Source organism: Heterodontus francisci, chromosome 36 (genome assembly GCF_036365525.1).
Source record: "Heterodontus francisci isolate sHetFra1 chromosome 36, sHetFra1.hap1, whole genome shotgun sequence".
Taxonomy (NCBI): domain Eukaryota; kingdom Metazoa; phylum Chordata; class Chondrichthyes; order Heterodontiformes; family Heterodontidae; genus Heterodontus; species Heterodontus francisci.
The window spans coordinates 19,146,940-19,162,931 of NC_090406.1; the positions used below are offsets into that span (position 1 = coordinate 19,146,940).

Below are 15,992 nucleotides of genomic sequence, written 5' to 3' on the forward strand. Positions count from 1 at the left end.
TACAAGAAAAAGTCATGATGTAATTTGGTAACGGGGACAATATTTTGTTGTAGGACCATTAGGGCAAGAATTCATTTACATTCTTTAAGTTTTCAATTAACTCCACAAATACACACTCTAAACTGTTACAAGAGTGGGTGCTTCTGAATGCAACAAGGTGCTTTCAAACCTTTTTATTCAATTTAATACAACACCTGCAACAACAAAAATACTAAGAAAAATCGATTATTTAAAAGATTAGCCAAAATTTCTACAAAATTGGAGTCAGTAGTACTTTTGGGATTTTAGCTATCATAACATGCACGCTACTGTTGTCACAGCACATCACTAGCAAAGTTGAGGGAAAAAGTTAAAGTTTTAATTTTTTTTGTACACTAATCAGCAACTGTGACAACTGTACAGGAAGCACAATATAAACAGACTTGTTCCACTATGGTTAATAAATATAAAGAAAAATAAAATACAATGGTATTTCTGTATGAAATCATACGAAAACAAAAAGTATTCATTTACAAATATGTTCCATTTAATTTAAAAGTCTTCAAATATGGTTTTCAAAGCAGCTGTGAACTTTCAATCACCAACTATTTTCTACCAAAACTGGTTTGCTATACATTTTTCAACATACAAAAGTAATCATTTAAAAAAAAACTTATTTGACAACTTCAAGGAGCAGCACGTCCTGGGTCAAGGTTGGCCAGAGGCAGAATGACTAGTTATTATTCTACTGCTAACAAACAATCAAGTGCACCTATACACATGAAAACAATAATGGAAAATCAGAAGTCTTGTTGTTCAGATAGCACCAGCACTGTTGATTTGGTTGGAAAGTGGGCACTGCAGCTGCACGTTAATAACCAGCTGCAGTATAGAAGAATGGTAGTTCTTCCTTGCAGGATGTGTAGAGGCTGGATTGAGGATGTGCTTTAACAATCATATTAACTTACAAAAGAGCCGACACCCATAGAGGGACGAGGGGAAGTAATAATTTAATGTTAAAAAACCTAAAACATGTAACGTACTGCTCCTTTAACAGGTTCAATTTTTTAAATTACAATCCTGTTGCAAAGAATTAGAATTCAGAGGACAAAAGCTATGTAACATGGCAGTGTAGAATCGTCCCCGGCAAAAAGCTATAGTTACATGCTTCAAGTTCCAAAACAATCAGACAGTCAAATCTACCAACCACATGTATAATATACTCCATCAGATTTCAGAATGGTTAAGCAATGCCTTCAGGAGCAGACAAGACCAACATGGTCAGTCTCGTCTTGCACATTGAAAGTTACGCCTGGAAGCTGTGCACGGAGCACCACTGCCGTTTGAACCATCCAAGTGCTCCTTGCAGCTCATTCCCTCGGAGATAACTGATGCTGAGTCAGGCTTAAAGTGTAACTGAAGCAGGAACAATTCTCAGATGGTAACTGATGCTATTATGTGAGGTGGAATAGATTTCAACTTTCACTACCTGGCAGAAAACTGACAGTAGCAGATTGGCCATCCGTTATACACACTGCTGGATTTTTCCTTTGCACTGACTTCAACAGAAAGAAGAATTGGGTTGGGTGATCCTCAAACTGGCAGTTTTCCACCCAACAGTGAAAGTTAAATCTATTCCATCATGTCAAAAATCTTGCTTTAAAAGGCAGCTCAAAGTCACACTGGCTACCTGCCATCAGGAGCTTATGAAGGACCACCGACCTCAAATGCTTCAACAAATCATTCCAGCTCTTTCAACTCTAAGGATGCTCTTTATGCACAAGCAGTTCCGAAGGTACAGCAAATCTAAATTACAGGAAGTTGCAAAAAAGGGTTTTGGGGTTGGTTACAAATGTAACTAAAAATGTGTTGTAAAATATAAATTATACTCATTTCCTGAAATTCACCTTAAGTGACCAATGAATGGGATGGCTACCCTTTTTAAAAAATGAACTGAAATAAAAGTAATGTCATTCTGTCACACGAGTTCTAGTATGTTTACAGAAAAATAAAGTCACTTTCAAGTATATAAAAAAACAAGAGAAACGGAGGCTGTTTTCTAAATAAGTGAACAAAGATTATATGACAATAATCACCCAGCGCAAAATAGGAGTGACCAACTATATTTTTGGGAAGCTTTAATGTCTTGATCATATCATACCACAATATTAAGTATTGCAATACGAATATGGCATCTGGGGACTTCATGTTGGGTTTCCATTCAACTACAGTTCAATTTTACCCAATTTTTATTATGTTTGAACTGGAAAAGTATAGTTTAAAGCCATCTGTCACACTATGAAGTGACAGTAAAGAAAGTCATGTTCACTATTATAGTCATATCTCACAGAGACTAATGACTGGCCCTATTCCGATTGCTATGAATCAATGCAAAGTCTCTATTCCTTCACAAACTTATATACACAATTGGACTGTCACATTAAAGTGTGCGCTTAGATAGAGTCCAGTTCAAATATAATTTAATGGAAGCTCCAGTACATACCACACAGAGTTTACAGATGGGTCATTGTTGTTTACATGCAGAGAGTTTCCGAATTTTGCTGCTACTGGTGGAGGCTTTGCGGGATGAATTGGAAGAAGAGCTTGACCTCCGTTCATTTTTGACCTTGCTGTTAAACTGTCCTGCCTCTGTGCCATTCATGCACATTGTTTTGTGGCTGCCTTTGCTCCTGTTTTGGCCGTTTTGCTCAATTTCTTCTTCAGGCACCTGCACCTGTCCTGTGGAAATAATAGATTTTTTTTTTGAGAACTGAGAAGCAATTCCGAGTGGCTTTTTTTTTTGTGGGCAGAAAATACCCGCCTCATTAAAAAAAACTCACTAATAAAAGGATCATCCTATAGGCACAGTATTTTGGGACTGAGGACCTTGAAAGGACCAACCACAGCAAAGCCGCAGTCCTAGTAAGCAGCATAGATGGGTGGGAGTTTGAAAGCCTACTTAACTAGACAAAATACTAAATTTAGCTGCTAACTGGCTAGGCACTCAAAAAAAAATTGTAGTCAAACTGTGTGTCTACAAAAAAAAATTGCATAATTCTAAGTTTAAGGACATATATTCTAATTTGAGAGCATCTCTCAAGTTGTTAGCTATGTATCTACATTTACAGCTATACTGGTTTTCACCACCTCAACAACTCTGGCACTTTTTCTAAACAAACATTTGTACACTCCCATGAAGCAATTGGTAAACAATACCTTCTCACTTAGAAAAGTAATCTTTTCAAAAGTTACTTTCCTTCACAAATTTGTTCTTATGAGGAAGTAAACATCGTAGAGTCCGCTAAAGCCATCAAGCTAAAACTAATATTTATTTACAGTTAGGATAATATGTAGAAACGACAAGACAGAACAAGAGACTTGGGCCCAGGAATAAAACTGGAACTGTGGAATGGCAGTCTATTACACTAACCACACAATTTTAATTTCTATTGAAATCATAACGGAAATGAAAAACGGGTGGTTTCTGCAACAGGAAGTGGATCCACAATGTCAGTTTTCTGCCTAGGCAACAGGTTGAAAATCTACCCCTCGAGTTCTTCAGCAGTATAAATACCCCTTTCCAAAACTTATTTCTTACACAGCAGAGTTGATGTACAAGTTCAACTGTGATCTTATTGAATGGTATAGCAGGTTTAAGGAGCCGAAGGCCTATTCTGGCTCTTATTTCTTAAGTTCTTACCAGCTGTTGATCCACATGGAACCTATCGTCTTCAGTTTTATCTCACTCTACCGATCAGGGAGCAAGCATATCTACCAGAAGCCGGTGGGATCCTTCTTTAAATATATAGATCGGAGTCTGATGATGCAACTGGGCACCGACTACAATTTTAACTCTGGCCTGAGTGGAAATTTTATTGTGGCTTCCCTGCCAGGTGAAGAAAGCAAGAAGAGGATCCAAGAGAAAAGGAGACCATTTCAGATGCATCTTTTTTGATTCTTTCCTTATGCCTCTCATGAGATCCATCCAGGACCCTCTCCCTAGGACTAAAATTAGGGCTTTTATTTTAGCCGGAAACAAAAATACATATCAAACAATAATATTCAAAGTGTACACGGGCTGAATTTATTCAGGCAGTGGCGCCCTTCGAACTCGGCGGGGTGCCTGCATTCAGCGGCTACCGCAGAGACCCCGTGATATTTCACGCAGAGGCTCATTAGTATCACTGCACCGAGCCGCGCCCACCCCCCCTCCCATATTACATGGAGAGAGGTGGGACGTCCAGCAGAGTGAGGAACCTTTTGACAGTTGTGCAGCAGGTTCTGGGGCCCTATTTAAAGCACCCCAGCACCTGCTTCCTGACAGCTATCAAAGAAATACTTACCTCACTGTTGAAGAGTGGGTCTGCTGTCAATCTGGCAGCAAAGCAGAAAGTGCTGAAAAAACTCAGCAGGTCAGGCAGACCTGAAAGTTAACTCTGCTTCTCTCTCCACAAATGTTGCCTGACCTGCTGAGTTTTCCTAGCACTTTCTGCTTTGATACCACATACTTACCCTGCTGTATTCCAGTGTCCTATGAAGTTGTGATCCTCTTCTTCCACTCAAGTGTTACATTGCTTCTTGTAGGCATGCCGCATCTGCGTGAGTAATCTTAATTTTGCACATTCCAGGACATGAGACTTAAATGTACCATAAAAGGCAAATACACAACAGAAATAAAACTATAATTAAAGAATATTTACATATAATGGGCTTCTAATCATCTGACTGTGAAAAGCCAGACTAAAATGCATTTGCAATCTGTAGTTATTTCTGTTAACAGTTATGTGAAAATACATGCAACTGCAATTAAACGATCTTCGTTAAAAAACAGGAAAATATGTTCATATTCTAGCTGTATTGCCAACTAGAAATATTATACCAGTAAATATGATCAGCTGATGCAGAAGCAAAATATTCGTGAACATGTGTTGATGTATAATTGTTGAAAAACCGTGATAACAGCACAGATTTCCTCACCAGTCCTGCATTGGTTTTCAAACATGTGCAAGACAAACCTTATAGCCAGAAGTTAGAGCAGTTACACGGTGGAGTTACCTCTGCATTTAAAGGACCACATCAAAAGGTCGAGGATGGCAGAGGGGTGCTCTCGGGTGGCCCCACAGTGCAGCGATGCCTCCCTGCTCATTCTCCTCCAGGCTGTGCGGGCAAGGTGGGAGGTCCTTTTCACCAGCGAAGCTAAGAGGCCTTCCTGCCTGAACATGGCAGGCTGGCTGGAGACAGCAGAGGAGGTGAGTAGCTATCGTCCAAGGGTCCAATGCCGGAAGGGGATGAGTGAGCACTCCCCCAGCCATCCGGGGCCCTCTAGACCTCGTGCGCAGAGTATGAGCACCAAAGTCATCCACAGCCAAACGGCAATAAGATCAGCAGCCTTCCTCCAGTCAGGCTGCTAATGCAGAGGTTGCACTGAGAAGGGGCACTCGCAAGCACTTAGAGAACACACTGACACAAATGGAAAGGCACAGGTGTCACAGCAATGTAAATACGTCTTTCATTTTTCTCTGTGTGAATGATGTGGGCCAACATGTAGCACCAATATCACATTCCTTTGCACCATTGGCCCTTCAGGAGAGCCAACGTATGCAATATCATTGCCATGCCACCATTACTCATGAGCGTCTCCACAGATGCAGTGGCATGGACATTGGCTCAGTCAGCTGTTGCCTCTAATGGTTTACATAGGGATGCTGCAAATGTGGACTGGTGCATAGCAGGTGAGCGAGGGTGATGTGTGGCTTGCAGAGCTCATATTGGTTCCTATGGAGCAAAGAGCCTTTATCTGATAAGCCACTGCCGTACATCCCTAGCTCATTGTTAGCCCTGCATGAACAGCCTAGGTGCCATCTGCCCTCCCATGCGCCTTTCATGTTATAGGTCCTCAGCATCCTTAGTCTGAAGAGGAATCCTGTCTCTCCTCATCCTGCCAGGCCTGCCCCCTATTGGGTGCATAGTTGTGCAGAGCACAGCAAGCAGCAAAGAAGGAGCTGGCCTTTTCAGCCCATAGTACAGGGCATCACCCTATCTATTCAGGCATTGGAAGCACTCTTTCAGCATGCCGATCTCCTGCTCAATGGTGGCTCTTGTAGCTAAGTGGCTGGCATTGTATCTCTCTTCTATAGCAGTGGTGGGGTCTCTCACTGGTGTCAGGAGCTATGTCTGCAAAAGATAGCCCTTATTTCTAAGAAGCCACCCCTCCATCTGAGCCAGTTCATTGAACAGCAGTGGCAGCTGAGACTGGCACAGGTCCCAGGTGTCATGGCAGCTACCTGAGAAACATAGAAAATAGGATGTAGGCCATTCGGCCCATCAGGCCTGCTCCGCCATTCAAAACAGATCATGGCTAATCGTCTAATTCAGTACCCTGTTCCTGCTTTCTCCCCATATCCCTTGATGCCTGTGGCACAGTGGTTAGCACCGCAGCCTCACAGCTCCAGTGACCCGGGTTCGGTTCTGGGTACTGCCTGTGTGGAGTTTGCAAGTTCTCCCTGTGACCGTGTGGGTTTCCGCCGGTTGCTCCTGTTTCCTCCCACAGCCAAAGACTTGCAGGTTGATAGGTAAAATGGCCATTGTAAATTGCCCCTAGTGTAGGTAGATGGTTGGAGAATGGTGGGGATGTGGTAGGGAATATGGGATTAATGTAGGATTAGTATAAATGGGCGGTTGATGGTCGGCACAGACACGGTGGGCCGAAGGGCCTGTTTCAGTGCTGTATCTCTCTATGACTCTAAAGCTGTCTCCTTCTTGAATATATTTATTGACTTGGCCTCCACTGCCTTCTGTGGAAGAGATTTCTCCTCATCTCAGTTCTAAATGGCATAGCCCCTATCCTGAGACTGTGACCCTGATTCTGGACTCCCCAGCCATCGGCAACATCCTCCCTGCATCTCGCCTGTCTAGTCCTGTTAGAATTTTATAGGTTTCTAGGAGATCCCCTCTCATTCTTTTAAACTCTAGTGAATATAGGCCTAATCAACCCAATCTCTCCTCATGTGTCAAACCTGCCATCCCAGGAATCAGCCTAATAAATCTTCTTTGCACTCCGTCCATGGCAAGAACATCCTTCCTCAGATAAGGGGACCATAACTACACACAATACTCCAGATGTGATCTCACCAAGGCCCTGTATAACTGCAGTAAAACATCCTTGCTCCTGTACTCAAACCCTCTTGCAACGAAGGCCAACATATCATTCACCTTCCTAGCTGCTTGCTTTCAGCGACTGGTGTACAAGGTCACTCAGGTCATGTTGCACCTTCCCCTTTCTCAATCTATCACCATTCAGATAATAATCTGCCTTTCTGTTTTTACAACCAAAGTGGATAACTTCACATTTATCCACGTATACTGCATCTGCCATGCATTTGCCCACTCACCCAACTTGTCCAAATCACACTGGAGCCTCTTTGCATCCTCCTCAGGATGTGAATTAACACATTTCCCCCCAGCTTTGTCATCTGCAAACTTGGAAACGTTACATTTAGATCCCTCACCCAAGTCATTAATATATATTGCGAATAGCTGGGGCCCAAGGACTGATCCCTGCGGTACCCCACTAGTCACTGCTTGCACACCTAGAAAAAGACCCGTCTCCGTTTCCTGTCTGTCAACCAATTCTCAATCCATGCCAGTATATTACTCCCAATCCCATGTGCTTTAATTTTGCACACTAACCTCTTAAGTGGGACCTTATCAAAAGCCTTCTGAAAATCCAAACACGCCACATCCACTGGTTCTCCCTTATCCTACTAGTTACATCCTCAAAAAACTCCAGTAGATTTGTTAAGCACGATTTCCCTTTCATAAACCCATGATGACTTTGCCCAATCCCGTTTATGCTTTCCAAGTGTTCTGCTATCACCTCCTTTATAATAGGCTCTAGCATTTTCCCTACTACTGATGTAAGGCCAACTGGTCTGAAATTCCGTTTTTTTCTCTCCCTCCTTTTTTAAATAGTGGGTTTACATTTGCCACCCTCCAATCTGTAGGAACTGCTCCAGAGTCTGTAGAATTTTGGAAGATGACCACCAATGCATCCACTACTTCCAGGGCCACTTCCTTTAGTACTCTGGGATGCAGATCATCAGGCCCTGGGGATTTGTCAGCCTTTAACCCCATTAATTTCTCTAGCATTTTTTTTTTTTTTTACAAATACTGATTTCCTTCAGTTCCTCCCTCTCATTAGACACTTGGGTCCCTAACATTTCTGGGAGGTTATTTGTGCCCTTGCTTGCGAAGACAGAACCAAAGTATGTGTTTAATTGTTCTGCCATTTCTTTGTTCCCCATTATAATTTCCCCCATTTCTTCACTAATCTTTTTCTCTTCATATATTTATAGAAGCTTTTAGTCAGATCTTATGTTCCCCGCAAGTTTACTCTCATACCCTATTTTCCCGTTAAATCAACCTCTTTGTCCTCCTTTGCTAAATTCTAAACTGCTCCCAATCCTCAGACTTCTTGTTTTTTCTGCCAATTTTATATGCCTCCTCTTTGGATCTAATACTATTCCTAATTTCTTTTGTAAGCCACGGTTGAGCCACCTTTCTGGTTCTATTTTTGTGCCAGACAGTAATGAATAATTGTTGTAGTTCATGCACACACTCTTTAAATATTATCCACTGCCTATCCACCGTCAATCTTTTTAGTAAAGTTCCCCAATCTACCATAGCCAACTCGCGCCTCATACCTTCGTAGTTTCCTTTATTTAGATTCAAGCGGGCACAGATTTGCATGAAGCACCTCCGGTGATCACATACCAGCTTCACCTAGGTTGAGAGGATTTCCTTTCACGGTGACGTCTGCAGGTGGCAGCCTGGTGGGAGGCCCGATGGCCACATGGGTGCAGTCTATGAACATTAAAACTTATGGTTCTACGGCAATGATGCTGAAACCGATGGCCCTTTGGACCTGGTTGAGAGAGTCCGTCCTGAAGCGACCATACTAACTAGCCCTCCGGTGCAGGGCATCGGTGACCTCCCCGACGCAGCGGTGCACTGCTGACTGTGTGACCTCATAAAGGTCTCCGGTGGGCTTCTGAAAAGCTGCATATGCGTCAAGCTTGAGGACCGCAGGCATAGGATGTCCACCGAAGCCCATGGGCTGCAGGTCACAGAAACGTGTCACCACCCTCTCTACATGCGCAATCGTCTGACACTGGTGCTCTGACATGCCACGTGGGGCCTGCAGATGCATGGCAACCATAATGGCGAGCTCCCTTAGGGGCTGCTGCTCATAACCGGGGGACCTCTGCATGGACCACACCTGCCTGTTGATTTTGGCTCCAGTGCAAACGGATCCTCAGGAGCAGAGGATCACACAACATAGGATAAGTCAGACTCATTTCCATGTGATAGATAAAGTTGAACCCTTCATTTATTCAAAGGTTCCCAACAGGGCAGGAATTGGCGTTGACGGGTACATCAGGTGCTTTCATGGATTAACTATGTGGCGTGGCATGCATTTCCCATCTTGGCCAACACTCAGAGTGGCACAGCATGACCACATCAAGATCCTACCAGTTGAATCGATTGCCCCCACCATCCATATAATCTTAATGCTCCTTTCTGGCACCCTCCCCACACACAGGGTGACTAGAGTGCTATTGCTCCTTCACAAACACAAAAACGTAGAGTGTACACTGTTTACGGAGGGAGCGTACACAGTACCTCCCTTCATGCCTGCACAGCTTTCCCCCAGTAATCCCAGACCCCCTCCCTCCCAGTATGCAAAGTGAGACCCCTATAATCCACCCTTCCCTTCCAGTATGCAGTGTGAGACGCCTGTAATGACCCCCTCCCTCCTCTCTTCCAGTATGCAGAGTGAGACCCCTGAATATCAGAACTTATCTTCCGTAGAGAAAACTTCTGCCTCTGATGACCCGCTGGCTTTTCTAATCGTGAACGGGATGGCACTTGATGGCTGCCCGTTCTACGTAAAATGAGGAAATGTGCATGGAGAGGCGACGGGATGCATAATCTGCCAAGGTAAGCACAGTTTTACATATTCTAATTGGGGTGCCGCTGCTAAGCGGCGGGGAAGGCCGCACCAAGGTTCCTCCACCGCTGGTAATTTGCAGTGGGCCCTTCTCAACGTCGCGTGTCGAGGAGGGCCTCTCCCCGCAGAATTTTACCGGCCCCTGTGCTGCGACATCGAGGGGCCGGTAAAATTCAGCCCTATAAGTTAATTCAATGAAAGTTACTCGGGCAAGTGGCTTGTGATTTCAGTAGGCGACAGCCTTTCCATATTGATAACCTTCAACTGTTATCACAAAAAACAAATGTGTGACTCACTCATTCTGATAAAAAAAATTCAAGATTTACTTCAGGGAAATGAAGTGCAATTCCTAATATGCACATAGGCTAATGCTGTTAGTTTGCCAAAAACAGAACCACTAGTGTTTATGACACATCCTTAGTCATCAAACTGCTGTCCCAAAAAGTTATTCACTTTTTTTTAAACCCCCAAATGGTGCAATACTATATGGGATTAGAAAATTACTCAACTTTACAGCACTCTTTTTTTTTTTAAGTTACTAAGCAACACAACATTATTTCCCCCACCTGACTTATGAGCATTTCAAAACAATAAAAAAATTCTGAAAATCATTAGCAAATTGCAACTAAAATAGTTAATTAATTTCCTGTTCAATTTCAATCTGAACAATAGGAAACTTAATGAATACTGTATTATAATTAGTTTTCAGAACTGAGACAGCATATAAGATTCCACATTGTCAACACAGGTGGTGAAGGGACCATTTATACAGCAAGATATTATAGCTCCAGTTATGAACCTCTAAACAGCTATGAAGTATTTAGGGTGCATGAACAAACAATATTCAGATTGTATAATGATTAATGGATCATTTTCCAGTATCAATGACCTTCTGGCCATGCAATGCAATATAAAGGATCTCTGTTGGGAAAACGGCCATAACCAATGCCTGAAATTTGATAACTGTTTCAATCTTCTAAAGAAGAATAAGGCTGTGAAGAGGACATAAGGAGGTTACAAAGGGTTATAGACAGGTTATGAGAGTGGGCAAAGATCTGGCAAATACAGCATATGTGGGAAAATGTGAAACTGTCTATTTTGGCAGGAATAAAAAAAGCATATTATCTAAATGGTGAGAGGTTGCAGAGCTTGGAGATGCAGAGGGATCTGGGTGTCCTAGTGCATGAATCACAAAACTCCATAACATACAAGGATACGGGCCAAGTGCAGGGAAATGGAATTAGTTAGGACAGGTGCTTGATGTTCGCCATAGGTTCGTTGGGCCGAAGGGCCGATTTCTGTACTGTAGAACTCTATGACTCTAGGTACAGCACGTAATTTGGAAAGCTAACAGAATGTTATTGTTTATTGAAAAGGGAATTGAATACAAAAGTAGGGAGATTATGCTTCAGCTCTACAAGGCATCGGTGAGACCACATCTGGAGTACTGTGTACAGTATTGGTCTCCTTATTTAAAGGGTGTAAATGCGTTGCAAACAGCTCAGAGAAGGTTTATGAGACGAATACCTGGAATGAGCGGGTTGTCTTGTAAGAAAAGGTTGGACAGGCTAGACTTGTATGTGCTGGAGTTTAGAAGAATAAGAGGCGACTTGAATGAAACATACAAGATCCTGAGGGGTCTTGACATGGTGGATGTGGAAAGGATGTTTCCTCTTATGGGAGAATCTAGAACTAGGAGTCACAAGGGGTCGCCCATTTATGACAGAAATGAGGAGAAATTATTTCTCTGAGGGTCGTGAGTCTTTGAAATTCTTTTCCTCAAAAGGTGGTGGAAGCAGAGTCTTTTAAGGCAGAGATAGATAGATTCTTGATAAGCAAGGGGGTGAAAGACTATCAGGGTAGGCAGGAATGCGGAGTTGAGGTTACAATCAGATCAGCCATGATCTTATTGAATGGCAGAGCAGGCTCAAGGGGCTGAGTGGCCTACTCCTGCTCCTAATTCGTATGAATTCACTGCATAAGAAAACACAGGTTTTTTAAAAAAAATGTTGCATACAGCAAATTATAGGCTTTGCTCTTTTTGGATAGAATCTTATCCCTTTGAAAAATTTTAGGTTTCTGGACCATTTCCAGGTCCCGATCCCACATGGATCAGAGGTGCGAGCCTACAGAAGGTGGCTCATTAATTGGCCGCCTCCACATTTTCCATCCAATTAAAGGAAGGTGGGCAGGTTCCCGAGGCGGGAGGGCCAGCATGCCCAAAGCTGGGGATGGCCAGCAGCCTCAAAATGGAGGTGCTCTCTGAACAGTTCAGCAAGGGTTTTTTTAAAAATGGGCACAGCTGTCAGGCCATCATTACAGAGAGGAAGACCTCCACAGAAATGCTTACGGCTGCAGCTGTGGCCCTCTGATCCCCATGGCTTCAGGATGGGGGGCGGGGGGGATTTAGAGCAGGCACCAATGAACCCCAGTCTGCCACCGGGAGGCTGCCTCAAAGAACCTGCCGGGCTTTGACCTCAGTGGGGAGCCCATCCAATGTCGGCAAGATCCCAGCGGCTTCACCAATTTGCCCCCAAGAGGGTAGCCAGCACCAGTTCGGCCCCCCCGTCTGGCAAGATCGCTCAAGGCAGGAATGCACTGGGGAGCCACCCAAACGTGCAGTTTTCTCATTTTGCTCCCAATCCTGACTCCAGACCAGTTTCTTTTAGTTAGCCTATATTTATTATTTTTTCAGTCAGAAGATGTTGCTGTTTTTATGTAGGAGTGCCCATTAGTGATAGCTAATGACAATACCACAGCAAAAACACTTCACTCTAATTATAAACCACACTTCCCAAAATGGCTGGCAACTAACACAGCCGTTACAGAACAATTCAGTAGCATCTCAACTAAACTTGAATCTACTTTAAAATTTTGCTGTGAGGCTTTAAAAAAATATGGATTGAAAATGTAATGAGCCCAGTTGTTCTTATTTATAATAAAACTGCATAGGTATGTTTAAACCATCTGACTTTGCTTCCAATTTCTTAATCTGCGCAATTTACCATCCTACCTCTTTTTCAATCAACTAATGGTTTCAATAAGGTTCTGCTCTTTCTCTACATCAGTAACTTCTGCCATTCATCATCCAACCTATCCACTCTGATTATTCCACTTGTAATTAATCAACTTCCTTCACTTCTCATACTATGAAGTTTGAATCAATAAGATTGGATTTCCTCTGGGTACTTTCATAGGCAATATAAATTTTGTGTTTATTTTCGTATTGGTCAATTGAATCACACAAAATGCTTTTAAAGAAAAAAAAAAATCCACCATTTTTCCCCACTCAGTAACTGGAATTTCAATATCCAAAATATCAGATCTTTTATCCTTACACTCCTTTTTGCTGTTCTTACTACTTTCTTTGCATCTCTTTGCTGTTCTTTGTACCTCTCCCAGTCAGCGGGATCTTCACTATTTGTGTAAGCCCTTTCTTTTAATTTTATGCCATCTCCTTTGTTATCCAAGGTTGTTTAATTGTACAAGTAGAGTTCTTTCCTTTAAAAGATTTGCACAGATCTTGCATTGTTTCAAATACTTCTCTAAGCATCTCCCCATTATTCAAATGCAGTTTTAACCATTAACAGTTTACGGTGGTCAATTTCTTGCCTCATCCCTTCAAAGTCAGCATTTACATAAAATTGCTTAGAGCCTCCAGCACAGAAACAAACCATTCAGCTCAAATGGTTTATGCCTGTATTTATGCTCCATATGAGCCTTCTTCCACCCTTCTTCATCTGACCCTATCAGCATAGTCTTCTAATCCTTTCTCCCTCATGTACTTAGCTAGATCCTTCTTCTTAAATGCATCCATGCTATTCACCAACTATTCCTTATGGTAGCACATTTCACATTCTTACCAGTCTTTGGGTAAGGAAGTTTCTTCTAAATTCTCTATTACACCCTTGCATAATCTTGAAGACCTCCATCAGGCCACCCATCAGCCATCTCAGCCTTTCCTGGTCAGTGCAAAAACGATTCACAAGGATATACTTTCTTCAGTACCTCCATATCTTTAATGATATGAAGACCTTACTTAAATTTAAAATCTTGGTTTGTGACCCACCTTTCTCTCTCAAACCTAATATTAATTGCAATCACGTTATGGACACGGTTAAGATTGATGGCAGGGAAACAAAAAAGTGTGGGAAAGAGATTAACTGACCATGCACAGTATGGTTTTTAAAAAAAACGAGAACAGTGTACTCAGGCAATTTCCTTCCAAAGGATAACAGCGATCACTATTTGCAATTGGAAGCACCCTATTTTCATAACCGTCTCAATGAAAGAATTCATGTAAATTTGCAGTAATTATCAACCATGAAACTGGCCATCACGGTTGAATCTGGGATAGTGAAATAGATACAACTACTGTAGCAAGAAAGGAACACTTTTTAAGGAAACTTTACGCTGCTCTGTTTTCTTTTCAAAGTAAGCCATGCATTTAAAGTAATTGAATATGCAGCTAGTAGTATCAACAAGATAGTTGTTAATGTTTTATTGCCCACAAGAGTCATAATTAATACTTAAAACTATCTACTTAATTATAGTTTAAACTTCAAGAAGCCCAAGAAAGCATTAATATATGCCTTCTATTTAAAAAGGAGCAGTTCAATTTCTACTAATGATGCACTTCAGCAATAAAATATTTGGACGAAGTGTATATTTAAAGATGCTTCAGCATCACACCTTCAAAACAGAATATTTATTGTCTAATGAGAAATCATCTCCATCTCTCATCTGGAAGAGAAATCAGGGCTAATTTTTTTAAAAAATAAAAGCCTATAATCAAAACCTGTTCAGAGGTACAAACAAATGTCACTGTTAACTGAAAACCTACACGCACCAGGCTTGCTCTGAACTTTGCTGATATTTCACTGCACTCACGGTGAAACAAAGTATATTTCGGCACAGGCTTGTGAATAAACTAAGAAGAATAAAATTAGATCGATTTTGCAGTAGTACTGACGGTGAAACTGGCAGCAACTTCTGGAGCGCATACACGCGCAGGTAAACATAGAAATCCACAAGTTGTCATCAGTGATTTGATGTTTCCCATAGAGTGCCTGTTGAAGACCGCACATCCCGCAGATGGCAATCAAGTAGAAATCACTGAGCTGATAAGAACTTGCCCTTTTATGCTACTAAGTTCACTGTAAAAAGCCTTTAAAAAGTTGTGACTTGTTGAATGAGGTGTAACTGAGTTTCTAACGTCATACCAAGTTCATAATTACAAATGAATAGCCTCTCTGACTCTGAAAAAGTGCTTGTATATTTGTGGAATGTCAAATTTCTTCATTATAATTAAAACATTTTAAAATGTGAAATGTTTTTAAGATAATATTTCAGCTTCTATTCTAATTCCACATGTATGCCCCAATCATTTATTTCACTGTAAAATTTAATTAAAAGCGAAGAGTAATCAGGGCAATTGGGCGGCACAGTGGTTAGCACCACAGCCTCACAGCTCCAGCGACCCGGGTTCGATTCTGGGTACTGCCTGTGCAGAGTTTGCAAGTTCTCCCTGTGACCGCGTGGGTTTTCGCTGGGTGCTCCGGTTTCCTCCCACAGCCAAAGACTTGCAGGTTGATAGGTAAATTGGCCATTATAAATTGCCCCTAGGTATTAGGTAGGTGGTAGGGGAATTGAGGGAAGGTGGGGATATGAGAGGGTAATGGGATTAGTGTAAATGGGTGGTTGATGGTCGGCACGGACTCGGTGGGCCGAAGGGCCTGTTTCAGTGCTGTATCTCTAAATAAAATTTAAAAAAAAATTTAAAATTTACAACCCGGTTTGCTGGCTGAGAGAATGTGATTGGCTGCTGACCCTGCTTGATGGCATCACTATTGCTGGACACCTGGAAATCCCCTCGAATTGGTGCCAGATTCAAACTGACATCGGGAAAGAAGAAAACCACACCACAGAGACAGCTAGATGTTTGTGCACAGCTTTCTTCAAGGTCAGTGAAGAGCACCATCACTTTGCCTTTGACTGTGAAATC

General features: G+C 42.2%; 1 protein-coding gene across 2 annotated transcripts in view; it reads right to left on the reverse strand.

Annotated features, from left to right (window-relative positions):
• Positions 1 to 15,992, reverse strand: part of stk11 (serine/threonine kinase 11) — a 137,224-nt gene that overhangs the window by 38,901 nt on the left and 82,331 nt on the right. Inside the window, exon 9 of one of the 2 annotated variants that reach the window (XM_068016256.1) lies at positions 2,483 to 2,718. The exons of the other annotated variant lie outside the window; for it this stretch is intronic. Coding sequence (XP_067872357.1) covers positions 2,504 to 2,718 — 215 coding nt within the window. The 3' untranslated portion in view covers positions 2,483 to 2,503. The remainder of the gene's footprint in view (positions 1 to 2,482; positions 2,719 to 15,992) is intronic. 2 annotated transcript variants of the gene reach the window in all.